Raw genomic sequence first — 27,825 nt, forward strand, 5'->3', positions numbered from 1 at the left:
AAATATGTGTTGATGCACCCCCCCACTCATATGACATGCCTCTCCTTCGAGCAATCCAAGGTAAAAGTTGATTAGCATGGCATACATCCTTGCTAAGGATATGTTTAGTGCATCTAGACATCTTTCATATTTAATAGGCTCATTCATGAAAATCAAATGAATTTGATGATTATATGGTACCACTATTGCTTCTATGCATATTTTTTGATCTAGTGGTAGCATATGACATGTTTGTGGGCTTGTAAACCTAGTGTTTGATCTAGAAAATGAGCTCTAAGTGTTTAACTCAACATGGTACAAGATAACCCTTATTTGGAGGTGTGAAGAAGCTTGTCCTTGGATCAAACCGAGTTAAACATCTTTGGCAAGTATTTTAGATTGAACCAAATTTGGGAAAATGATCCTCACCCCATTGATTGACATTGATAATCTCAACCTATCTATAATTTAAGCCTTTGTGGTCATTGATGACAAAGGGGGAGAAATAGTGCACAAAGATAGTGAAAAGACAACACAAAGGGGAGAGAAATAAAGATACAAGTGATAGGGGGAGAACTTGACATAAGGGGAGAAATATGACAAAGGAAAGGGATCAATTAAAATTTTGAGCACACAAGTAGGGGGGAGCAAGCTCATGAACTTGTATGGTGCATTTGAATGTGCATTTCATATGTTTGCTTGCATGGCACAAGTTTTAAATTTCAATATTCATGCTTGTGTGGTGTATGCTAGTTATAGGTTTGAATGATGAAATGAAAATCTAGCATGCATAGGTTATCTAGTGATTTCATTTCCGAGTGTTTTCAAGTGGTATCAAGCTAACCATGGTGCTAAGGATGGTATAATGATGCACTCCGATTGGTATCACGCTTTAAAGGTCCATCTTTTATATCTTAGCATCATTTGGTAAACATTGTATCCTATATTTCCTATCTAAGCATATGTGCAAGCTACAATCCAAACTCTTAGCACATATGTAGGGGGAGCAATTGCTACCATTTGGGGTTCATGAAACTTGTCCATATCCTTTTACATATGATAAATATGCTTGGGCAAGCAACATGGATTCAATTGAATTTCAATTCATATCTTTGTGAAAGGGTTGTCATCAATTACCAAAAAAGGGGAGATTGAAAGCTCTAGTTTGGTTTTGGTGAATTGATGAAACCCTAAGTGCTAACCTAGTTTATCAAGTGATCATGAGATAGGTAGCACATTCCAAGTGATGAAGCAAATGAAGACCATGACATGATGATGGTGATGCCATGGTGATGATCAAGTGCTTGGACTTGAAAAGAAGAAAGAGAAAAACAAAAGGCTCAAGGCAAAGGTATAAATGGTAGAAGCCATTTTGTTTTGGTGATCGAGACACTTAGTAAGTGTGATCACATTTAGGATCGATAGTCATACTATTAAGAGGGGTGAAACTCGTATCGAAATGCGGTTGTCAAAGTACCACTAGATGCTCTAACTCATTGCATATGCATTTAGGATCTAGTGGAGTGCTAACACCTTTGAAAATGTTTGTGAAAATATGCTAACACATGTGCACAAGGTGATACACTTTATGGTTGGCACATTTGAGCAAGGGTGAAGAAGATAGAGTTGAAAAGGAGTTAGTCACACTGGTCACGAAGTGACCGGATGCTAGTCTCAGTGGGACCGGTGCGTCCGGTCAATGATACAGCAAAGACGCTGGCGTCGGTCATCGACCGGACGCTGGGTCACTTGGTGACCGGACGCTGACAGGGTGCGTCTGGTCCTGCTGATGTGGTAGCACATAGAAGAGTCACCATGTGACCGGATGCTAGGTGAGTCTGGTCGAGCTTGACCGGATACGTCCGGTCGTGAAAAGTCGTCTCTAGATGCTTATTGGAAATGATCGGATGCTGGGGCTCAGCATCCGGTCACTTTGAGCTGCTGCATCCGGTCATCACTTGATCGTTGGGATCGAGCGCTCAATATTTGAAGAGAGGGGACATGTGGCATGCATCGCACGACCGGACGCTGGGGTGCAGCGTCCGGTCAATTTGACCGGAGCGTCCGGTCACCCCGTGTTGTGCCCAGTGAAGGGGTACAACGGCTCTATTTCATGGAGGCTTCTATTTAAGCCCCATAGTCGGCTCTAGCTGACTGTCTTGGCCATTTACATTGACATAGTAACCTTGTGAGCTTAGCCAAAGCCCTCCCACTTATCTCCATCATTGATTCATCATCTTTGTGAGTTTGGGAGAGAATCCAAGTGCATTGCTTGAGTGTTTGCATCTAGAGGCACTTGGTGTTTGTGTTTCACTACGGGATTCGCTTATTACTCTTGGTTGTTGCCGCCACCTAGATGGCTTGGAGCAGTGATGATCGTCAAGCGGAGGTTGGTGATTATCTCCGGCTCTGATCGTGGTGATTGTGAGGGGTTCTTGACCTTTCCCCGGTGGACAGCCAAAAGGTACTCTAGTGGATTGCTCATGGCTTGTGTGATCCTCATCTTGTGTTGGTTGTATGGCACCCTATTGAGGGTTTGGCGTGTGATGCCAATTAGCGCGTGAACCTCCATGTGAGTGAATCGCCACAATGAGGAGTAGCTTGTTGGCAACCAAGTGAACCTCAGTAAAAATCATTGTGTTCACCATTTGATTCCGAGGTGATTGGTCTTCATTGGTTTTCATACTTGTGATTGATTGGTTCATTCCTCGACACAGTGGTATAACTATCTTGCTCTCTTTCTTTACATTACCGCAAACTAGTTATCAAGCTCTTTAGTGTAGCTAGTTGTGAGAGCTTGTTAGTTTGGTTAGTGTGGCTCTTTAGTTAGCCTTTGAGAGCACACTAACTTAGTGTAGTGCCATAGTCATTGTGTGGTAAGAATCTATAGAAACTAGATTTGTGGTAGGTGGCTTGCACTTTTAGTAGGCTAGCGCAACACTTGCTACGCCTCATAATTGTCTAACCGGTTTGCTAAGTGTTGTTGTAGAAATTTTTAATAGGCTATTCACCCCCCTCTAGCCATTAGAACCTTTCAAGGCAGCGGCCTCAACATCATGTACGCCGAAACGCTTGACGCCATGGGCATCGATCGATCGCGCGTCCGACCAACCAGAGCGCCTTTCCACGGCATTGTGCCTGGAAAGCAGGCCGTGCCACTTGGATAGATCGATCTGGCCATCACCTTTGGGGATCTATCTAATTATAGGATGGAGACCCTCACCTTCGAGGTGGTCGGGTTCCATAGAACCTACCATGCCATCCTAGGACGTCCATGCTACGCGAAGTTCATGGTTGTCCCTAACTGCACCAATCTAAAGCTGAAGATGCCAGGACCGTGCGAGGTCATCACCATCGGCACATCCTTCCTGTGCGCCTATAAATGCGAGGTTGAGTGTTGTGATCATGCCATGGCAATTGTTGCCTCTAAGGAGCTTGTGGCCATCGGGAAGGAGGTCGCCGAAGAAGCACCCGACCCCAAGTGGCCGGCCGGGTCTTTCTAGCCAGTGGAGGGCGCCAAGGAGGTCCTCATAGACCCTAGCAGCTCCAAGGTCGAAGTGGTGCGCATTGGCCAGGCTCCAAGCCGGTGAAGCAGCGTCCGTGTCGCTTCGATGAGGGGAAATGCAAGGCCATCGGCGAGGAGATCACGAAGCTATTGGCATCAGGGTTCATCAGGGAAGTATACCACCCAGAGTGGTTAGCCAATCCCATCCTTGTAGGAAAAAGAGTGAGAAATGGAGAATGTGTGTTGACTACATGGGTCTCCACAAAGCATGTCCAAATGATCCGTTTCCTTTGCCACGCATAGACCAAGTAGTCGACTCTACCTCAGGGTGTGAAACCCTTTGCTTCCTTGATGCGTACTATGGGTACCATCAAATTGTGATGAAAGAGTTCGACCAGCTCACGACATTTGTCATCACCCATTCGGATCGTTCTGCTACGCCACAATGCAGTTTGGTCTGAAGAACGTAGGGGCTACGTACCACTATTGTATGCTCAAGTGTTTTAGAGACCTCATCGGGCGAACTGTTGAGGACTACGTGGATGACATCATGGTCAAGTCCAAATGGGCTGACCAGGTCGTAGCCGACCTTGAGCAGACCTTTGTGAAACTCTGAGCAAATGACATTAAGCTCAACCCCAAGAAGTGCGTTTTCAGGGTCTTGAGGGGTATGCTGCTTGGTTTCATCATCTTCGAGCGTGGCATCGAAGCCAACCCAGAGAAGATCTCAGTCATCACAAGGATGAGCCTAATTCAGAACATGAAGGGGGTATAGCGAGTTATAGGGTGCCTCACCGTGCTCAACCGCTTCATCTCACGCCTCGGCGAATGAGGTCTCCCCCTCTATCGGCTTTTGAAGAAGGCCGACCATTTTGAATGGACATCTGTGGCCCAGGAGGCACTTGACATGGTCAAACAACTCTCGACGAAGGCCCCAATCCTGGTTCCTCTGACCGACGGAGAACCATTTCTGCTCTACATTGCGGCCACCACACAAGTGGTTAGCGCCGCCCGGGTGGTGGAGCGAGAAGAAGAGGGACCCTCAAAGTACAACGCCCCGTGTACTTCATTAGCGAGGTCCTGTCTGGTTCTAGGACCCGCTACCCCCAAATCCAGAAGCTCTTGTACGCCAACCTCATCGCCAAGAGGAAGCTATGCCACTACTTTGAGTTACATCCGGTGATGGTCGTGACATGCTTCCCCCTTGGCGAGGTCATCCAAAACCAGGATGCCACGGGAAGAATCGCAAAGTGGGCACTCGAGCTGATGGGACAAGGCATCTCGTATGCCTCTCGGACGACCATCAAGTCCCAAGTGCTGGCTGATTTCGTTGCAGAGTGGACCAAGGTCTAAATGCCACCAGCAGTCGTCGACCAGGAGTACTGGATGATGTACTTCGATGGATCGCTGATGAAGAAAGGCGCCGGCATAGGGCTGGTCTTCGTTTTCCCCCTTTCCCCTCCTCCAATAATGTGGCCGAATATGAGGTGCTTATCAACGGCCTGCGCATCGCCATCGAGTTGGGTATCCAATGCCTCGACGTCCAGGGCAACTCCTAGCTGGTCATCGACCAAGTCATGAAGGAGTTGAGCTGCCATGACGCCAAGATGGCTGCATACTGCCGAGAAGTCCATCAACTGGAGGACAAGTTCGACGGCCTCGAGCTCAATCACATCCCGAGGCGTCTCAATGAGGCAGCCGACACGCTGGAGAAGGCGGCATCCAGCCGAGAGCCGGTGCCGATAGGCGTCTTCGCCAGCGATCAGCACAAACCCTCGGCCCGCTATGAGGAGCCGAAACAAGCCGGTGACGGGCCGCCTGCCCCTAGGCTCAGGGGCTAACCAGCTGTTAGCTCCATCCGACCCCGAGGTCATGGAGCATGATGAGGATCCAATGATAGAGCCTGACCCTTTGGCCGACTGGAGGACACCTTACCACGACTACCTTCTCTGTGAGGCACTGTCGACGGACAAGACAGAGGCTCGGCGGCTCGCGCGTCGCGCCAAGTCTTTTGTCCTTATTGAGGGTGAACTCTACAAGCGAAGCCACACAGAGATCCTACAGCGCTGCATCCCCATCGAATAAGGGAAGCGGTTGCTGAGCGATATCCACGGTGGGATCTGCGGTCACCATGCCGCGTCTAGAACCCTAGTCAGAAACGCATTCCGTCAAGGCTTCTACTGGCCGAATGCAGTAGCCGACGCCGAACAGATTGTGCGGACCTACGAAGGGTGTCAGTACTACGCTCGGCAGACCCACCTGCCGGTCCAGGCACTCTAGACGATCCCCATCACGTGACCATACGCGGTCTAGGGGCTCGATCTTGTCGGACCTCTCAAAAGAGCGTCCGGGGGCTATACCCACTTGCTTGTCACCGTAGACAAGTTTATAATATGGATAGAGGCCCGACCGTTCTCCGCGATCTAAAGTCCGAACAAACCGTGCTGTTCTTCCTTATGCCCTGAAAAGGCTGTTTTTCCTTGATGACGGGTAATAGAATGTTTTTTTACAATTACTTGCAATGTTGCGGCCTGGTTAACGCCAGTATGATGCCCTGAAAAGGAGGAATAATGTACTTACGGAAAGAACTGACAGCTATCTTGCGTTCAGCTCGTTTTCTTTCAACCTGCAATTGAATAAACAAATATTACAAAACTTCAATAGATTTTGTAATCTATTGAATAAAGCCGCATTAAAGCAAGCACAATACAGACCCATGTATATGTAGATATGATGTATCAGTCAGCTGCTCCTTCTCATATAGTTGCAAGCAAATGTCATTGCTGCGCTTGCAAACCTGCAGTAAACTAAAGAAACATCAGTTTAGTTGCTCCTGCCCGTATGATGTATGGTCACACACACAGGAAAAGTGAATCTGTAAGCAATAAGGGTGGAATGAGAAAAAATGCATGTGATCAGTGTTCAAAATCAGTTAATAAGATATAAAAACACACATTGAAGAATGCAACAACTTAGGTAAGTAAGACGCGAACCTTAATTTTAAGACATGCTCGATTTTATACAACTCAGGGAATGGAATGTGTTCGTTGGAGGGATCGGGCCAGCCGAGCCTACAAGTTCCTTTTCGGCCCGGCCCATTTCGCCCTCCTTCTCTAGTGATTGGGCTGGGGGAACTACCATGAACAATTTCCTCTTATATATAGTATATCTCTTGGCTGTCTGACTAATATTAAAGAGAGAATAGTTTTTTTTAATACAAGTGGCTATCTGTAAGCGCTCTCTGACTAATATTAAAGAGCCCTGGTGTGATAGTTAAATGCAAACTAAAGTTTTAACATTTTAATTAGAACTTATCACCTCTGTTAGCTAAAGTTCAAACACAAACCAGCCCTGTGGTCACTGTTTACAGAAGTTTAAGATTTTTTGGAATAAATTAGAACCTACCACCTCAGTTTACTGAGCCTCGGTAATCAAACTTTTAAATAGCATTGGTTGGGGTGCACCAGGCCCTGCAAACAGTGCAACGGCTGGGCGACGCGCGAGGGCCTCAGTGGCTTGCCACTGTGGTGGACCCTCCCCACAAAAAATAAATTTAATATCGAAGTGGGCACATGGCCCAGATATTAAACTAATAAGAACAGATACTACACTTAGGCCACGTTTAGTCCCTTGCAAAGTTGGCGCCGACTGAACTGAATTCCGGATCACTGTAGTGCACGGTAGCGTTTTGTTTTTATTTTGTAATAATTATCGACTAATTAGACTCAAAACATTCGTCTCATAAAATACAACCAAACTGTACAATTAATTTTTGATTTTGTCAACATTTAATACTCCATGTACCATAAGTTTAATATAACGAAAAATTTTCTTTTTTTATAGTGCCAAAGTTTGGAATTGAGGGTAACTAAACAGGCCCTTGATCTTAGCCAAAAGGCCGATAAAGGTATGCTTTGGCCTGCTGCCCTTGGTATCCTTGTATAGCCGAGTCCCCGCCTCTGTGCTGCTTGGCTGGGCGAGGTGGGACTAAAGAGGATGAAGCTGCATGCACTGCGTGGTGCTTGCGAGTTGCGAGCGTGAGACTGCTGCGTCGGTCCAGTGCTATATGTTAATGGGTTGCGGCCCAGCGGGCGTTGCCGCCTTCTCTACTTATTAGTTAGGCCCACTAGTAGCACATGCTCGAACTCTCCTAACAGAATGGGTGCTACTTCATTTCATGAGTCTTTAAATTGAATCTTTTTTGTTTTTTTATTATAATTACTGTTTTATTTATACCGATTGTTATTACCGCTTCATTTCATGTTTCTTTAAACCGGAGGAGACGAATGGTCTCACTTCAGATTTGACGGTACCATCGTACAAATGAAAATTGCCCAAAAAAAAGTAATTTCTTTTCAAAAAAATAGTGAATATCTCTTGTATGGAGTATTTGGTTTAGGAATCAAGCTATTTTAGACGGAGTGTGCATCATGAATCTTAAATTTAGTAAAATGGTCATATTTCTCATACTAATACTAATTACTAGCTCGTGAGGAATAATGTAGCGATGAATCAACTTATTCCATTCCACAAACCAAACAAAAAACTAAAGAGTGAGATGACGATGAACTACTTCATTCCACAAACCAAACACCCAGCCGTAGTCATCCTCTTTAACCAAAAATAAATAAATCAGAAACTTACAGAGGTAACTGTAAACTGTTCCAGTAGTTTGTGCAATTGCCAGAGAAAGAAACAAGCTCATACGAGACTGGACACTGTACTTCTTTCGTACATGTGCCTGTCTATGTTCATTATCCTGGTCCTCCTTCAAAACTGCAGGGATCAGAAACCCCCAGACATCTTTGAGAAAACAGCTTCTGTAGTCGCCATGTGCTTTCATTTTCTGCTATCAAAATGTAAAAGAACTCTACCCAACATTGAACTACAAAGGTGATATGCGATGGTAGGCCATGCTTGCCAGTGAACTATGCTTCAGGCCATAGAAGAAGTATATGAGGGCCCCAGCCACCAGCCATATGGAAACACGAATCCATGTGTGACTCCTGAAATCATTTGAGTTGAAACTTAAGGTCAAGATGATCTTCAGGATTCCGACAAAGCATAGGTCGCTATCTGGAGATTCTGAGTTCAGACATCTCAATATATTGTAAACTAAGTAGTTAAAGTTTGTTTGGCTTCATAAAACTGCATATTATTAGCTTAAAAGAATGTGTGTTGCCTGATCAAACAAACAGTCTTATGAAATTTGCACACCATGCAGACAATAGCAGGAATGTAAGCTACTTTTTGCATAAAGGATGAACAAAAAAAAGATGGTTGTAAGCTATATTTCTTACCCGAGGTTCATAAGCAGGTATAAGTTGACGATGATGCAACAAATTGGAAGCAATGGGACCAACGGGCACATGAAACCTAGGAGGGACATAGCAAATTTGAGATTGCATTGAATTGCAAACCATATTTCTCACTCAGAGTTCAACTTTACAGAAATGCTAAATGTCCATGTTCCTTGGCTTGTACCTCCAGTTTGTCCCAAAAATCTCTTGTCTTGTCCAATGCACAAAAGCACAATAGAAGAACTCAACACTACCAATCCGCCTACAGTGCATGCAATCGTTTGCACATAACTATAGAAAGCAAAACAGGATCAGATGATGTTGCCTTTTCCTGGCAAAAGAAAATAATAATATGCAGTTGTGGTCACACTCTTCAAGCTCAAGGAACAGTGTTCACAATTACTTTGTTTGTGCATTGTAGATATTTGAAAGAGTGCCCGCAGGGATACAGGAGGTGGAGACCTATCACTTACAATGGCAAAAAGGAGACAGAAACCGCAGAAATCAAGATGATGGCTCCGACACATATCAATACTATGTTTCCAATGGCTTTCTGTCGCCTCACTTTGCTGGCTACCTCAATGACAGTAAGTGCTTCTTGAACTAATTCCAGATACAATGGGGGGAAAGTCAGAAAACGAATTAGAGCATCTCTGTAATCATGAAGGTAAAGCTAGAAATGCTATAATATGATATCTGAAATAATGGGATGCTGGTGCAGATACTTGCAAGCAATTCATACAAATTACAAATAATAATAAAACAAATATATCAAGGAAGCGCTGCTAATGTGTCAGCCAGCTTCATTATCAAACAAGAAGAAGATGCAAGTTGCTAACGCGTTTCTAACATTGCTGCCTTGCTGGTGCAGATAACTTGCTAACATATGAAGTTCAGCCAGCACCTTATTACAGTGTGAATGCAAGTTACTTGCTAAAAAAAGGCAAACATAGTTCCTGCTATAACTTGAACTTAACAGTTCGTAAAAAATTATTCTCATTACCATTGCCAAAAGGATCTTCTGAATTTTGCTCATCATGCTCTAAGTGCCCAGAGAATGAAGCTAGTGACTCAGATGATCCTGCAAGAGCCACTTCCATTGGCATCTCATACGGAGGAGCATATCTTACTACTAAAACAGAAATGGCAACCGTAGTAAATGCCAATAAGGTTCCCACGCTTACCTGAACAAACAGATCAAGAAACTGTTATCATCTGGAGTACCTCTATATCCAGCATTGCTGCCATTTTTATATGATGATTAGCATATTACCATCCCTGCCAATTGGGAGACATCCATGAAAAAGGCCAGGATAGCAGCACATATGCCAATTAAGACTGTGCTCAAGATTGGCACTTGAGTTTTTCGATTAACATCTGAGAACAGTGGCGGGAGCAATCCATCTCTAGCCATAGCCATTATAATTCTTGGCTGACCAAAAGCAACATGTAAACAATTATTAGTCAGCCATTCAAGGTTTAACTTTTGATAAACGATTCTTCCTCAAATGGAATATACGATGACCATGCTACATTTCTACTTTAAATAAACCTAATGATTACTTTGTTTGTGTTAGTTTGTTTGGGAAAACTGGTGGGTAACCTTCTCTCACCATTCCACTCTGTAGTTAACTGAATTCCACAGGAAGTACCTAATACTTTTACATATTACAACAAAACATACCCTCAAGATAGGCAAACATATTAATCATGCATGCCTTGTTACATATTTATTCACCACCATTTTCTCGGCAATTGTTACTAGACTAGTCTTGATGCCATGCTATCCACCTTATGGTGAACAGATCAATTTCAATGTGTTTGGTGAGATCATGTTGCACAAGATTGCTTGTGATGGTGACTGTTGATTTCTTTTTGTCATGTAACACCACATGTCATTTCTGAACACAAGTTCTGCCACCAAGCCCTTCTCATCATGCCACATTGGTCCTGGAACTACCTTGGCCTCCACCTCAGCTTCTATAATCTCCTCAATGGCCATGGACACCATGATATCCTCCATAGCCACCACCATCAGAACCTCTGAAAGCTCCACTGCGGCCACCACAATTCTCTGTGAAAGGACAGCTGTAGCTCAGGTGTCCTTTCTGCACACAATTGTAGCATTTCCTGCCATCAGCTATGGTGACCTCAAGGTTTGGTGTCAGTTCTGGCCTTTGAGTCGCTCCTCTTTTGTTTAATTTTCTAAAAGATCATTAACGATCTCACATATTTCATTTAACTACAGCACATTTCAAAACAGTAGTTTTTGCATTTCTTTTACTCAGTCCTAACAGAAGCAGGAAAGTAACTGAAATGAAACGGGGAACTCGACAATGCTTTGGTTCATAAGTATACCTGGGGAAGAATACCGCCTATCAGAGATGCCACAAGAGCAAGAACAGCTCCACTGGAAACAACATACCTACAATTCAGTGGAGTAAAAATTGCTCAATAACTGACATAATACACAAGATGTGCAAATAACCTCCATCGCAGCTGGATCATTCAGCATTTCAGCTGGAAGGTAACCTGGAACTTACTCGGCCCACTGCATCCCATATCGCGCAAACGCAGAAGAAATAGGGGTGTCCGGATCCATCGCGTGGTACGGCACCAAACCGACCACAACAGCAGAAACCATCATGTAGAGGAAGCAACACAGGGACAAGGTCAGGCCCATTCCCAATGGAAGATCGCGCCGAGGATTCTTTACCTGGAAATCACTTTGGCAAACCCAATTAAAGGCGATCATGTAACTGGTGTGCACAAGCTGGAGCAGCATTTACAGGAACACAAATGACATTTTGTGCATGAATGTAAGCTGACCTCCTCGGCCATACTAGCAACTGTGTCAAAGCCAATGAATGCGAAGAAGAGGGTTGCTGATCCAGAGATAACTCCACTGACACCATTAGGGAAATAACTGTGTACCAGCCAAATAAGTTTCAAAATCCAAATAGGGGTTCAATGTACTGATTCGGCTATATGAATCAAGAAATTTTACTATACCCTTCTGGCACTTTATAACCAACCCAGCCATTCCTGAATCCTAGCCATCCACCAGCACAGATGACAAAGAGCATCACTATGATATTTGCAGTGGTGATGATGCCTTCCACAGATGAGCTCTGATGAGGACATAGCTCATACTTGAGTGTATAATTTTAAGTTGAAAGTAGCCAACTGTTGAACTCCAGAACAAGTGGAGTCATAATTTCATAGAACAAGAAACATTTTAATCTATACTGGAGCACAAATGACGACACAAAAAGAGTGTGGCATCAACACATTTCCATATTACTATCTGTATTTATCTGATGGATAAATGTGCTTGTGTCTAGAAAGGGCACTAACACACAAAAGAAAAACCAAGATTGTAGAATCCACACCACAAAGGTTCATGTAACTGCATAACTGAAACGATGGAGAACAAAATTTCCAAGACAAGTTGTAGGCTCAGTGCTAGTACCTCTTTAATTCCCAGACAGAGTAATGCAGTAACTATCAGAACAAGAATAGCAGCACATGGATCAAGTGGGGTGTCAAGCCCTTTGACATGCACTTGTGCTAGAAAGAACGGCAACTTATCTTGGCCACCGAAAAATAGAGCCTGAAAAAGGATATTGGTGACCTTGTTACGAAAAGATCACTTCTCTGAAGAGATAACTTAATATAATAGATAGAATTACCAAGTTTGGCGACATGCCACGTGCCACTGATGATCCGCCAATGGTATACTCAAGGATCAAGGCCCACCCAATCAGCCAAGCAACACTGGACATAGTTTGTCAGGAAGAAGAGCAAAACGCTAAGGTGAGAGAGGGACCGACGTTTCTCCTTATGATGGATACTAGTGTTCATGCACCACCACCAAGTAAGGCAGAGAGGGGGAAATAGCAAGAAACCGATGCCAATGTACATTTGCAGATGTACCTCTCTCCAATGCAGATGTAGGAGTAGTGATAGGCGCTCCCAGCTGAAGGGAAACGGCAGGAGAGCTCAGCATAGCACAATGCTGAAAGCGCCGCGGCGACGCCGGCTATCAGGAAGGAGAGCGTCAGGCCTGGCCCGGTGTGCTCACGAGCCACGGTTCCAACTAGGACATAGATGCCGGCGCCAATCGTCGAACCGACACCTGAGGATCATGTGCGTATGTTCAAGTGAGGCACATCTTGCATTGCCTAAATCTGAGAGCGTAGTAGTAGATTCAGTGAAAGCACAGGAACCCTCTCCATCCAGAGTCAGGAAAGAGACTGCATGCCCACTGAAACTGAAGTCCGAACCCCCAAGGACCTGTGCGTACCGATGGCGGCGAGGTGGGGAACAGATAGCGTCCTGGCGAGGCGCTGGCCACCTCCCCTGTCGGCGTCTTCAGCCCAGCCAGCGGAGCTCGCTGTCGCCGGCTTCCGCCGCACCAGGCACTGCAGATTGGGCCAGGAGGGGCCTCCCATGGCCATGCCTGATCATCCAAGGGCTGAATTGATGCCGTTGGGAGGAAGGGGATGAAGAAACTCGAGAGATCGTCAGGTTGTTGCAGTCTCGTCCTCCGCAGATCGAGATCGCTACTAGCGTCAAGCGAAAGGTGGTTGACCTTCTCTGCTCTCTATGGAAAAGGAGCTGGACAGCTAGAACAGCATTGACTTCTCCTCGGTTACTCCTCCCTCAGCTGACTCGGCTCGACTACTTGTCCCTTCGGCTAGTTCTCTTTCGGAGAAGGGCAGACTTCTGAACTGAACTATAGAGTACTGTGTCAGGTAAGGCGAGGGCGAGGGGCTCCACTAAAACATTTGCAAGACCAGCGCAAAACAGAGATAACCATCCTCTTAACCAAATACAGAAACATAGAACGGAACCATCTTATCTCAGTTTGTCCTCGAACCCAACGGAAAGAAGAATAACAATTTGAAGTGAACTACCATTTCTCTATTAAAAAAATATTGCTATAGGATTCATGCTCACTAGGTTTGTAGAAAATATTAGCAACATTTATATCTCTAAATGAGTTATTATCAAAATATGTTCAACGATTTATCTAATGATATATATTATGCTTAATAAATATTGTTATATTATTATATATGTCGGTGCAGAAAGTGACCAACACGTAAATATTATGCATGCGTCCAGGTGCTTGAAGTTTGCTGTGGGGTTACAAACGAGAGGGAGAAAGATGGGGGTGCAAAAGGTCCGGACCGAAGAGTTAAGAGCGACGGGAGCTCCTACGTGCCCTAAGTATTCGAGCGAGTGCTCTGTGTCTGTAAGATTGATCGTGAATGTGATGATCGGTGTTGTCGTCGAGGGATTGCTCGTTCGAGAGTCATCTTCTATTGGGGGGGAGTGTGTCCCCTTTTATAGATGAAGGGGGCGGCCTTACAAGTGAGAGAGAGAGAGTACGTATGATATGAAGTCTTGTTGCCACGCCGCTGTGTACAAGATGATGGTAGGCGTCCATAACACTGTTTGTGTCAGACGCATGTGGGAGGTTTTACCGCATTCATCATATATGGCAAATGACGGCGCTCACAACACTGGCGATGCCTAGAGGCATGTGGGGGGTTTTACCATGTTTGTCTGGTATGGAAATTGATGGCGCCCACAACACTATAGGACAAACGTCGGCGCCCACAACACTGCTTGGGTTCTAACATGCCTGAAAGGTTCAAGGGCACCCTTCTGACATGCCCTGTTGGTACTGTCCTGCAGGTGTACAGGGTATGTTCCTTGGTATTGCGGTTTGACTTGAGCGCCCTGCCTTACTTGTTCTACCCGTTTTTGGGTCCTCACTGAGCGGACGTCCCCGGTCGGTTGATCCCTAGTCGGGTCCGGCCTTACGGTCGGAGAAGAGCTGTAAGCAGAGGTTTGGTGTATTCCTGGTCGGAGAAGCAAGTTGAAGTCGGAGTCGAGCGCCGTTTCTCCTTGGCCAGGCCTTTCAGTCGAAGAGGTGGGTGAAAGCTCTAGTTTGGTTTTGGCTAATTGATGAAACTCTAAGTGCTAACCTAGTTTATCAAAGTGATCATGAGATAGGTAGCACTACTCTAAGCGATGAAACGATGACGAAGATCATGACAATGGTGATGGCATGGTTACGATCAAAGGCTTGAACTTGGAAAAGAAGAAAGAGAAAAACAAAAGACTCAAGGCAAATGTATAAAATGTAGGAGCCATTTTGTTTTAGTGATCAAGACACTTAATGAGTGTGATCATATTTAGGATAGATAATCGTACTATTAAGAGGAGTGAAACTTATATCGAAATACGGTTTTCAAAGTGCCACTAGATGCTCTAATTCATTGCCTATGCATTTAGGATCTAGTGAAGTGATAACACCCTTGAAAATATTTGTGAAAATATGCTAACACATGTGCACAAGGTGATACACTTGGTGGTTGGCACATTTGAAAGGGTGAAGGAGATAGAGATGATAGAGGGCCAGTCTTGCTGATTTACAACTGACCGGACGCTGGTCTCAGAGGGATTGGTGCGTCCGGTCAGGCGTGGCAGTGATACCCTAGCATCGGTCATGTGACCGAACGCTGGGCCTTTGACTGACCGGACACTAGAAGGCAGTGTCCGGTCAGAGGTGACGTAGCTGCACAGTAATCAAGGTGACTGACCGGACGCTGGATGTGTCCGGTCAAGTGCCACCGGACGAGTCCGATCGAAGAAAACTGGTTTTGGAACCTTAGTGTAAATGACCGGAAGCTGGGGGTTCAGCGTCCGGTCACTTGTGCTGAAGCGTCCGGTCAACTATCAACCGTTGAGATCAGACGACTCCTGTTGAACGCAGGATGACACGTGGCCGTCATCAGGCGACCGAACAATGGCTCTATTTGTGTACCCAGTACCCAGTAAAGGGGTACAATGGCTCTATTTCGTGGGGGCTTCTATTTAAGCCCTATGGCCGGCTCAAGCTCACTCTCTTGCACATTTTCATTGACATAGCAATCTTGTGAGCTTAGCAAAAGCACTACCACTCATCTCCATCATTGATCCATCATCTTTGTGAGATTGGGAGAGAATCCAAGTGCATTGCTTGAGTGATTGTATCTAGAGGCACTTGGTATTTGTATTGTACTGCGGATTTCGCTTGTTACTCTTGGTGGTTGCCACCACCTAGACAGCTTGGTGCAGTGGTGGAGGATCGACACGAGTTGGTGACTGTTTGTGGCCATCTCCGGTGATTGTGAGGGGAGTTGTACCTTCCCCGGTGGAGTGCCGAAAGGTAACTCTAGTAAATTGCTCGTGTCATTGAGTTACCTCACTTGTAGGGAGGTTCTTGCGGTGTCCAATCGTGTGGACGAGGTTTGTGAAACACCTCTTAGCCGTCAAACCACCGAGTGTTGGTCGACACAACGGGGACATAGCGTGTTGGCAAGCACGTGAACCATGGGAGAAAATCGGTTGTCTCTTATCATTTGTATTCTCCCGGTGATTGGCTTAAACTTCATCTTGTGATTGGTTTACTCCTCTACACGGCGGTATAATCACCCTACTCACTCATTTACATTCTTGTAAACTAGTTGTGGCAAGCTCTTTAGTGTAATTAGAATTAAGAGCTTGCTTTGTTTCATTAAGTTCATCTAGTGGAGCTCTTTAGAGTAGGAAGATTAAGAGCTCTTAGTGAGTAGTAACTTTGCAAGTTGTGTGCCTAGTAATCATTACAACTAGAATTGTTGGATAGGTGGCTTGCAACCCTTGTAAAGCTAGAGCAAGTTTGCATTTCGCTATTTTTCATACTAATCAAATTGCTCTAGTTCATTTGTAGATTTTTAAATAGGCTATTCACCCCCCCCCTCTAGCCATATTAGGACATTTCAAGTGGTATCAAAGCCATGGTCACCGTTTGATTGAAGGCTTAACAACCTCGGTGTCAAGTTATGGCTCAAGTTGTGTTCAACCATGTGGGGGGCAAACCACCGTTCTTTGATGGCACATGCTATGATTATTAGAAGAGAAAGATGAGGATGTATCTTGGTTCAATCAATGATCAAGTATGGGAAGTGACCGAGAATGACTATGCTATCATCGATCCCGATGATCCCACCAACCAAGATAAGATTAACAAGCAATGCAATACAATGGCTCTCAACACCATATACAATGCCATTGATTCCAAGGTGTTTGAGCAAATCAAGGATTGTGAAAGAGCAAATGAGGTGTGGAAAAGATTGGAAGAAACATATGAGGGCACACCGGCGGTGAAGAGTGCCAAATTGTATATCCTCAAGGACAAGTTGACAAGTTTCAAGATGAAGAATGATGAGAGCATTCCAGAGATGTTCCATCGTTTGCAAGTGATTGTCAATGATTTGAAGGCATTGGGAGAGAAGATCAAGGACAATGATGTCTCTCATCGATTCTTGATATGCCTACCTCCAAGATTTGAGATGTTGAGATTGCTCATCATAAGAGGAGGATTGAAGGAAGTTACCCCCAACCAAGTACTAGGTGATGTCATGACATAAGAGACATACCGTGTGGAAAGAGAGGGGGATGACAAGGATGAGAAGAAGGAAGAAGAGGACAAGAAGAAGAAGAGTATAGCATTCAAGGCTAGCTCATCATCATCCAAGAACAAGGGCAAGTCCAAGAAAGAATCAAGTGATGATGATGATCTTAGTGACATTGATGATGAAGCCATGGCTCTATTTGTGCGCAAGATGGGCAAATTCATGAAGAAGAAGGGATATGGTGCAAGAAAGAGAAGAGATCACACAAAGAGCAAAGAGTATGTGAGAAGATGCTACAATTGCAAGAGCCCCGATCATGTTGTAGCAAATTGTCCCTACAATAGTGATAATGATGAAGATGAGAAGAAGCACAAGAAAGATAAAAATGAAAAGGAGAAGAAGGAGAAGAGAATGACCTTCCAAAAGAAGAAGAAAGGTGGAGGCTATGTAGTCACTTGGGATAGCGATGGTTCCTCGGATGGTGATAGCTCTAGTGATGATGACAAGAAATCTATCAAGATAGCACTAGCAAGCATCGCCATCAACAAGAAGCTCTCCATCTTCGATACTCCATCAACATGTCTCATGGCAAAACCTACCAAGGTAAAATATGATGAGAGTGATGATGATGAATGTGAAAGTGACTCTTGTAGGAATGATAATGATGATGATGATGAGGATGAGGAGTACACCAAGGAGGAGCTCTTGAACATGTGTGAGCAAGTGCACGCTTGCAATGATATAAAGAGAAAGGAGTGCAAAGAATTGCGCAAGAAAGTAAAACTTTTTGAGCAATCCTTTGATGAGCTCAATGCTACTCATGAGAGGCTAATGGAAGCCCATGAGAAGCTTGGCAAAGCTCACTCTAAGCTTGAAAAGGCTCGCTCCTCTCTCATTGAGCAATGCAAAGTGGAGGAAGCCAAGAAGGAGCAAGTGATCATATCATATGATGTGGGACTAACATGTGATCTTATTGATGAATCTATTTTTGTTGCTCCCACTAACACTTCTTGTAGTACTACCACTTCCACTTCACCCTTGAGTGATGGTCTCACTTGTGAAACCTCACTAATGGTGGAAAATAAGACCCTCAAGAAGGAGGTGAATGAGCTCACTCGTGCCTTAGGCAATGCCTATGGTGGAGAAGCCCGCTTGCTAAAGTGCTTGGGTAGCCAAAGGTTTTCTCTCAACAAAGAGGGATTAGACTATACCCCCAAGAAAAGCAAGGTGGCATTTGTCACTCCCAAAGCTAGCTTTGTGAAGGGCAATGGTCGGTTTTGCAATAGATGCAAGCAAGTTGGGCATTTCGAGCAAAATTGCACAACTAACAAGAACAAGCTACCTAATGTATCCTCAATCAAATTTGATTCTTGTTACATGCTTTATAAGGGTGCCAATGGTGTGAATGCTAAGTTCATTGGTACACCAATTGTGGCCCAAAGAAGAAGGCCATTTGTGTACCAAAGACCTTGGTAACTAACCTTCAAGGACCCAAGTAAGTTTGGGTACCTAAAAAGAATTGATCTTCTTTTGTAGGTCAATTATAAAGCCGAAGGAAGGCATTGGGTGCTTGATAGCGGGTGCACACAACACATGACCGGTGATCCAAGAATGTTCAATTCAATCAATGAAAACAAGAGCAATGGATTTGATAGCATCACATTTGGTGAGAATGGCAAAGGCAAGGTCAAAGGGCTTGGTAAGATTGCAATATCCAATGATTTGAGCATTTCCAATGTGCTACTAGTAGAGAGCTTGAACTTCAACCTTTTGTCGGTAGCTCAATTGTGTGATCTTGGTTTCAAGTGCATATTTGGTGTGGATGATGTAGAGATCATAAGTGTAGATGGCTCTAACTTGATATTCAAAGGATTTAGATATGAGAATCTATACTTAGTTGATTTCAATGCTAGAGAAGCTCAATTGACAACATGTTTGATCACTAAATCTAGCATAGGTTGGTTATGGCATAGAAGGTTTGGTCATGTTGGAATGAAACAATTGAACAAGTTGATTAAGCATGACTTAGTTAGAGGCTTGAAAGATGTCACATTTGAGAAGGATAAGCTATGTAGTGCATGTCAAGCCGGAAAACAAGTTGGTAACACACATCCTAAGAAGAGCATGATGAGCACATCTAAGGCATTTAAGTTGATGCACATGGACTTGTTTGGACCAACCACATACACTAGTATTGGTGGAAATAAATATGGATTTATAATTGTGGATGATTTCACTAGATACACATAGGTCTTCTTTCTTGGTGACAAGAGTGATGTGTTTGCAAGATTCAAATCTTTTGTCAAGGGTGTTCACAATGAGTTTGAAACAACAATCAAGAAAGTTAGAAGTGACAATGGAAGTGAGTTCAAGAACACAAGAATTGATGAGTTGTGTGATGAATTTGGAATTAGACATCAATTCTTGGCCAAGTATACTCCTCAATCAAATGGGTTAGTTGAAAGAAAGAATAGAACCTTAATTGATATGGCAAGATCAATGTTGAGTGAGTATAATGTGAGTCATTCATTTTGGGCCAAAGCAATCAACATGGCTTGCTACTATAGCAACCGACTCTATTGTCACCCCATGATGGAGAAGACACCTTATGAGCTATTGAATGGAAGAAAGCCCAACATAGCATACTTTCGGGTATTTGGTTGTAAATGTTATATATTGAAGAAAGGCACTAGATTGAGCAAGTTTGAAAAGAAATGTGATGAAGGTTTCTTGCTTGGTTACTCCACTACTAGCAAGGAGTTTGGAATTTGGCTAGTGGTACTCATGAGGAGGTTCATGATGTGGAGTTTGATGAAACAAATGGTTCCCAAGAGGAAGATGAAAATCTAGATGATGTGAAAGGAACTCAATTGGTCAAGGCAATGAGAACCATTGGTGAGTTAAGGCTTAGAGAGGTGATTGATGTTGAAGATAACAAGAATCAAGTGCTCTCTAACTCAAATGTGCAAGCTAGTGGTTCTCATGATCAAATCCAAGTAAGCACCATTGATGGCAATGTGCAAGATCAACAAGTGGCTAGTTCATCATCTCAACCAAGTGATCAATCAAATGCTAGCAATCAAGTGCAAGTGCTTCAACCAATCAATGTTGTAAGAGATCATCCATTGGACACTATCATTGGTGATATTTCAAGAGGTGTGCAAACTAGATCAAGATTGGCTTTGTTTTGTGAGCATCTCTCATTTGTGTCATCCATGAAACTTAAGAAGATAGATGAAGCTTTGAAGCATGTTGATTGGGTCAATGCTATGCATGAAGAGCTAAACAACTTCACAAGAAACCAAGTATGAGATTTAGTAGAGAGGCCTAAGAATCATAATGTGATTGGAACTAAGTGGGTCTTTCGGAACAAGCAAGATCAAGATAGGATAGTAATAATGAACAAAGCAAGATTAGTGGCTCAAGGTTACACTCAAGTTGAAGGTCTTGACTTTGGAGAAACATATGCCCCGGTTGTAAGATTGGAAGCAATTAGGATCTTGTTAGCCTATGCTTGTGCCCACAACATCAAGTTGTACCAAATAGATGTGAAGAGTGCATTTCTCAATGGGTACATCAATGAGCTTGTGTATGTTGAGCAACCTCCTAGTTTTGAAGATGAAAAGAAACCCAACCATGTTTATAAATTAAGAAAGGCTTTGTATGGATTGAAACAAGCATCAAGAGCATGGTATGAGAGATTGAGGGATTTCCTACTCTCTAAGGAATTCAAGATGGGAAAGGTTGACACCACTCTCTTCACCAAGAAGCTTGGAAATGACTTGTTTGTAATGCAAATCTATGTTGATGATATCATATTTGGGTCAACAAATCAAGATTTTTGTGAGGAGTTTGGCAAGATGATGGCAAGTGAGTTTGAGATGTCCATGATTGGAGAACTTAGCTACTTCCTTGGTCTTCAAATCAAGCAAATGAAGAATGGCGCATTTGTGAGTCAAGGCAAGTATATCAAGGACATGCTCAAGAAGTTTGGAATGGATGATAGTAAAGCTATTAGTACACCAATGGGGACAAATGGAAGCTTGGATAGTGATGCTAGTGGCAACATGGTGGATCAAAAGATGTATCGGTCTATGATTGGAAGCCTACTCTATGTGACCGCATCAAGACCGGATGTGATGTTTAGTGTATGCATGTGTGCTAGATTTCAAGCCTCACCAAGAGAGAGTCATTTGAAAGCAACAAAGAGAATATTGAGGTACTTGAAGCATACACAAAATGTTGGATTATGGTATCCCAAAGGAGCAAGATTTGAGTTGATTGGATATTTGGACTCCGATTATGCAGGATGCAAAGTTGAGAGAAAGAGCACATCGGGCACATGTCAACTATTGGGAAGATCACTTGTATCTTGGTCATCAAAGAAGCAAAATAGTATAGCACTTTCAACCACCGAAGCAGAGTATATTTTGGCCGGTAGTTGTTGTGCTCAATTACTTTGGCTAAAGGCTACTTTGAGTGATTTTGGAATTAGGATCAAGCAAGTGCTATTGCTATGTGACAATAAGAGTGCCATCAAACTCACAAACAACCCGGTTCAACACTCAAGAACAAAGCATATAGATGTCTGTCATTACTTCATAAGAGATCACCAACAAAAAGGGGATATTCGCATAGAGAGTGTGGGCACCGAAGATCAACTTGCCGACATATTCACTAAGCCACTTGATGAGAAGAGGTTTTGCAAGCTAAGGAATGAATTGAACATACTTGACTTCACCAATATGTGTTGATGCACCCCCAAATTTATATGACATGCCTCTCCTTCAAGCAATACAAGGTATAAATTGATTGGCATGACATTCATCCTTGCTAAGGACATGATTAGTGCATCTAGACATATTTCACATTTGAATAGGCTCATTCATGAAACTCAAATGAATTCAATGCTTGTATGGTACCACTATTGTTTGTATGCTTGAGATGATCTAGTGGTAGCATATGACATGTTTGTGGGCTTGTAAACCTAGTGTTTGATCTATATAATGAGCTATAAGTGTTTAGCTCAACATGGTACAAGATAACCCTTATTTGGAGGTATGAAGAAGCTTGTCCTTGGATCAAACTGAGTTAAATATCTTTTGCAAGTAATCTAGATTGAACCAAATTGAAAAATGATCCTTATTTTACATGGTTTCACCCCAACCTATCTATACTTTAAGCCTTTGTGGTCATTGATGATAAAGGGAGAGAGAAACAAAGATAAGTGATAGGGGGAGAAATAGTGTAGAGAGATAAGATATGACAAAGGAAGGGGATCAATTAAAATCTTGAGCACACAAGTAGGGGGAGCAAGCTCATGAACTTGTATGATGCATTTGAATGTGCATCTCATATGTTTGCTTGCATGGCACAAGTTTTAAATTTCAATATCCATGCTTGTGTGGTGTATGCTAGTGTAAGCTTGAACGATGAAATGAAAAACTAAGCACGCATAGGATATCCAATGATTTCATTTCCAAGTATTTACAAGTGGTATCTAGCTATTAAGTGGTATCTAGCTAAAGTAACTAGACTTATGTTCATCATACGGAAACTAGACCCTTACTTGTAATATTAATCTCATGGGGTATTCTAGTCTTTATGTATGTCCAGTTACTAATGGTGCTAAGGATGGTATAATGGTGCACTCCGATTGGTATCACGCTTCAAAGGTCCATCTCTTATACCTTAGCATCATTTGGTAGAAATTGTCTCCTATATTTCCTATCTAAGCATATGTGCAAAGCTACAATCCAAACTTTTAGCACATATGTAGGGGGAGCAATTGCTACCATATGGAGTTCATGAAACTTGTCCATATCCTTTAAACATGGTAAATATGCTTGGGCAAGCAACATGAACTCAATTGAATCTTATTTCATATCTTTGTATAAGGGTTGTCATCAATTACCAAAAAGGGGGAGATTGAAAGCTCTAGTTTGGTTTTGGCTAATTGATGAAACCCTAAGTGCTAACCTAGTTTATCAAAGTGATCATGAGATAGGTAGCACTACTCCAAGTGATGAAGCAATGACGAAGATCATGACAATGGTGATGGCATGGTTATGATCAAAGGCTTGAACTTGGAAAAGAAGAAAGAGAAAAACAAAAGGCTCAAGGCAAAGGTATAAAATGTAGGAGCCATTTTGTTTTAGTGATCAAGACACTTAATGAGTGTGATCACATTTAGGATAGATAGCCGTACTATTAAGAGGAGTGAAACTTGTATCGAAATACGGTTATCAAAGTGCCACTAGATGCTCTAATTCATTGCATATGCATTTAGGATCTAGTGAAGTGCTAACACCCTTGAAAATATTTGTGAAAATATGCTAACACATGTGCACAAGGTGATACACTTGGTGGTTGGCACATTTGAGCAAGGGTGAAGGAGATAGAGATGATAGAGGGTCAGTCTTGCTAATTTAGATCTGACCAGACGCTGGTCTCAGGGGGACCGGTGCGTTCGGTCAGGCGTGGCAGTGATACCCTGGCGTCGGTCATGTGATCGGACGCTGGGCCTCTGACTGACCGGACACTGGAAGGCAGTGTCCGGTCAGAGGTGACGTAGCTGCACAGTAATCAGGGTGACTGACCGGATGCTGGATGTGTCCGGTCAAGTGCCACCGGACGAGTCCGGTCGAAGAAAACTGGTTTTGGAACCTTACTGTAAACGACCGGACGTTGGGGGTTCAGCGTCCGGTCACTTGTGCCGAAGCATCTGGTCAACTATCAACCGTTGAGATCAGATGACTCTTGTTGAACGCAGGATGACACGTGGCCGCCATCGGGCGACCGGACGCTGAGCGCTACGTTCGGTCAGTAGAACCGGAGCGTCCGGTCACCCCGATCAGTACCCAGTGAAGGGGTACAATGGCTCTATTTCGTGGGGGCTTCTATTTAAGCCCCATGTCCGGCTCAAGCTCACTCTCTTGCACATTTTCATTGACATAGCAATCTTGTGAGCTTAGCAAAAGCACTCCCACTCATCTCCATCATTGATCCATCATCTTTGTGAGATTAGGAGAGAATCCAAGTGCATTGCTTGAGTGATTGCATCTAGAGGCACTGGGTATTTGTGTTGCGCTGCGGATTTCACTTGTTACTCTTGGTGGTTGCCACCACCTAGATGGCTTGGTGCAGCGGTGGAGGATCGGCACGAGTTGGTGATTGTTCGTGGCCATCTCCGGTGATTGTGAGGGGAGTTGTACCTTCCCCAGTGGAGTGCCAAAAGGTAACTCTAGTAAATTGCTCATGTCATTGAGTTACCTCACTTGTGGGGAGGTTCTTGCGGTGTCCAATCGCGTGGACGAGGTTTGTGAAACACCTCTTAGCCACCGAACCACCGAGTGTTGGTCGACACAATGGGGACGTAGCGTGTTGGCAAGCACATGAACCTCGAGAGAAAATTGGTTGTCTCTTGTCATTTGTATTCTCCCGGTGATTGGCTTAAACTTCATCTTGTGATTGGTTCACTCCTCTACACGGTGGTATAATCACCCTACTCACTCATTTACATTCTTGTAAACTAGTTGTGGCAAGCTCTTTAGTGTAATTAGAATTGAGAGCTTGCTTTGTTTCATTAAGTTCATCTAGTGGAGCTCTTTAGAGTAGGAAGATTGAGAGCTCTTAGTGAGTAGTAACTTTGTAAGTTGTGTGCCTAGTAATCATTACAACTAGAATTGTTGGATAGGTGGCTTGCAACCCTTGTAGAGCTAGAGCAAGTTTGCATTTTGCTATTTGTCATACTAATCAAATTGCTCTAGTTGATTTGTAGATTTTTAAATAGGCTATTCACTCCCCTCTAGCCATATTAGTACCTTTCAGTGGGCCAGAGTCAGAAGTGAGCTGGCCAGGCCTACCAGTCGGAGAGGCGGACTGCAGTCGGTAAGTGAGCGTCATTCCTCTTTGGCTAGGCCTTCCGGTCGGAGAGGTGGGCCAGAGTCGAAAGAGAGCGTCGGTCCTCCCCTTGGCTAGTCCTTCCGGTCGGAGATTGCCCTTCTGGCTCGTCATTAGGTTTTTGGGCCGGTCCAGGAGTTGCTCATCATTCGCAACGTCATCTGTAGGGATGAGCCATTGCTGGGAAGCAGGTCCATGAGGGACCCTAGGTTTATGAAACCGATAGGAGCCACCGAGCCCCTAGGCGATTCAGGTAGAATCATCTGGGGGATTTTTGTCTTGACAGCGGGTACGCGTGAGCGCACCTGTGGGTGTAGCCCCTGAGCCCTCGGGCGATTTGGTAGAATCGTCTGGGGTTTTTTCATGTTGTCAGCGGGGAATTTTTTGTTTTGACAGCGGGTGCGCGCGAGCGCACCCGCGGGTGTAGCCCCCGAGCCCCCGGATGATTTGGGTGGAATCGCTTGGGGGGTTTTGTCAGCGGGTGTGTGTGTGCACCTTGGTGGGCGTAGCCTCCTCTTTCTAGTTTCTGACCCATCGTTTCTAGGAGCGTGGCCCTAGGAGTTTGGTCACGGCCGAAGGACTAGGCGAGATGGAGTTTGTCAGGTGTCGAGCGTAGCTGAGGGATAGCCGAGGGATGGGGCGAGTCGGAGTCACGGATCTAGGCCCTGGGCGCAATGAGGGATCGGGCGAGTCAGAGTTGCAGATCTAGGCGTCGGATGGCCCGAGGCAACGAGGGATTAGGTCGAGGGATCGAGCGAGTCAGAGTCATGGATCCAGGCGTCGGCCAGGCCAAGGCAATGAGGCATCGAGTGAGTCACGGATCCAGGCATTGGACAGGCCGAGGCAACGAAGGATTAGGCGAGTCGGAGTCACAGATCCAAACGTCGGACGGACCGAGGCAATTGGGGATCAGGCAAGTCAGAGTCGTGGATCTAGGCGTTGGATGGGTCGAGGCAATGAGGGATCGGGCGAGTTGAAGTCATAGATCTAGGCGCCAGATGGGCTAAGGCAACGAGGGATCAGGTGAGTCAAAATCGTGGATCTAGGCGTCGGATGGGCTGAGGCAACGACGGATTGGGCGAGTCGGGGATCCAGGCGTCAGACGGACCGAGGCAACGAGGGATTGGGGAGTCGTGGATCTAGGCGTCGGATGGGCTGATGCAACGAGGGATCAGGCGAGTCGAAGTCATGGATCTAGGCGTCAGACGGGCCGAGGCAATGAGGGATTGGGTGAGGCGAAGTCGTGGATCCAGGCGTCGAATGGGCCGAGGCAACAAGGGATCAGGCGAGTCAGAGTCACGGATCTACGCGTTGGACGGGCTGAGTCAACGAGGGAACAGGGAGTCACTGATCTAGGCGTCGGACAGGCCGAGGCAATGAGGGATCCGATAAGTCAGAGTCGTGGATCTAGGCGTTGGACGGGCCGAGGCAACGAGGGCTCAGGCGAGTTGAAGTTGTAGATCTAGGCATCGGACAGGTCGAGGCAACGAGGGATCAGGCGAGTCGGAGTCGTGGATCTAGGCATCGGACGGGCTGAGGCAACAAGGGATTGGGCGACTTGGAGTCGTGGATCCAGGCATCGGATGGGCTGAGGCAACGAGGGATCAGGCGAGTCGGAGTCATGGATACAGGCGTCGGACGGGCCAAGGCAATGAGGGATTGGGCCAGTCAAAGTCGTGGATCCAGGCGTCGGACGGGCCAAGGCAACTAAGGATCAAGCGAATCAAAGTCATGGATCTAGGCGCTAGGTGCAATGAGGGATCAGGCGAGTCGAAGTCACGGATCTAGGCGTAGAACGGGCCGAGGCAATGAGGGATCAGGTGAATCAGAGTCGCAGATCTAGGCATCGGACGGGACAAGGCAACGAGGGATCGTGGATCTAGGTGTCAGACAGGCCGAGGCAACGAGGGATCAGGTGAGTCAGAGTCGCAGATCTAGGCGTTGGACGGGCCGAGGCAACGAGGGATCAAGCGAGTCAGGCGTCGGACGGGTTGAGGCAACGAGGGATCAGGTGAGTCGGAGTGGCGGATCCAGGCATCGGACGCAACCGAGGGACAGCCGAGGGATCGGGCAGACCGAGGGATCGGGCGAGTCAGAGTCACAGATCCAGGTGTCGATTGGGCTGAGACAACGGGGGATCAGGCGAGTCGGAGTCGCGGATCCAGGCGTTGGACGGGCCGAGGCAATGAGGGATCAGGTGAGTCGGAGTCATGGATCTAGGCAACGGACGGGCCGAGGCAACAAGGGATCGGGTGAGTCAGAGTCACGGATCTAGGCGCTGGGTGCAACGAGGGATCAGGCGAGTCGGAGTCACGGATCCAGGCGCTGGGCATAGCCAAGGTGTTTGGGTGTCCTGAGCCCCTAGCCCTGTTGGGCTCAGTAGGGGTCGGTTTGAGTTTTCGTGCGTTACCCCATCCACGGTTTTCGTAATCGGAGGTACTGAGCTAACGTCGCTTGCCTCGATAGCTCGAGTGACACGCTCGGTGAGCTCGCTAATGGGCATGTTCGAGTGAAATCTGGGTTTGTCGTTCGTGATAGGGTTGGCATAGCCCTCATGTGGTCCACTGCTCCTTAACCCATGTCCCGGCAGATGCCTGGGTCATTCCGGAGACCGACCCGGGTGGCCCGCTGGCCTCCCCTCGATGGAGATTCTATGGGCATGGCTCAAGGTTAGGATCAAACAAGA

The 27,825-nt window shown here is 45.2% G+C and overlaps 1 protein-coding gene and 1 pseudogene across 3 annotated transcripts; both read right to left on the reverse strand.

Annotated features, from left to right (window-relative positions):
• Positions 1–6,937: 6,937 nt before the first annotated feature.
• Positions 6,938–7,124, reverse strand: LOC136512323 (U2 spliceosomal RNA; annotated as a pseudogene).
• Positions 7,125–8,052: 928 nt separating this feature from the next.
• Positions 8,053–13,506, reverse strand: LOC136488652 (cationic amino acid transporter 3, mitochondrial-like). 3 transcript variants are annotated; one of them, XM_066485506.1, is made up of 14 exons: positions 13,091–13,506; positions 12,721–12,922; positions 12,477–12,561; positions 12,257–12,397; positions 11,797–11,915; positions 11,614–11,710; positions 11,328–11,500; positions 11,143–11,209; positions 10,058–10,216; positions 9,788–9,968; positions 9,258–9,387; positions 8,969–9,075; positions 8,785–8,860; positions 8,053–8,490 (listed from the first exon to the last, which is right to left on the reverse strand). In XM_066485506.1, exons 1-14 carry the CDS (start codon positions 13,242–13,244, stop codon positions 8,370–8,372), a joined length of 1,812 nt encoding a protein of 603 aa, XP_066341603.1. In that variant the 5' UTR covers positions 13,245–13,506; the 3' UTR covers positions 8,053–8,369. The 3 variants fall into 3 exon arrangements, 2 of the variants coding, with proteins under 2 accessions (XP_066341603.1, XP_066341608.1); XR_010767402.1 differs by lacking the exon at positions 8,053–8,490 and having other exon boundaries at positions 8,821–8,860; positions 8,969–9,115; XM_066485511.1 differs by lacking the exons at positions 8,785–8,860; positions 8,969–9,075.
• Between the last annotated feature and the right edge of the window lie 14,319 nt (positions 13,507–27,825).

The sequence above is a fragment of the Miscanthus floridulus genome, chromosome 1 (assembly GCF_019320115.1).
Source record: "Miscanthus floridulus cultivar M001 chromosome 1, ASM1932011v1, whole genome shotgun sequence".
Taxonomy (NCBI): Eukaryota; Viridiplantae; Streptophyta; class Magnoliopsida; order Poales; family Poaceae; genus Miscanthus; species Miscanthus floridulus.

What these genes read in the sequence shown, in the direction of transcription:
- LOC136488652 (XM_066485506.1), bottom strand. Translation starts at nt 13,244, where the DNA reads ATGGCCATGGGAGGCCCCTCCTGGCCCAATCTGCAGTGCCTGGTGCGG. An exon ending in GGTTATAAAGTGCCAGAAGG is followed by an intron (nt 11,711 to 11,796) that starts GTATAGTAAAAT and finishes GCTGGTACACAG; the next exon opens with TTATTTCCCTAATGGTGTCA. An exon ending in TATGGGATGCAGTGGGCCGA is followed by an intron (nt 11,210 to 11,327) that starts GTAAGTTCCAGG and finishes ACTGAATTGTAG; the next exon opens with GTATGTTGTTTCCAGTGGAG.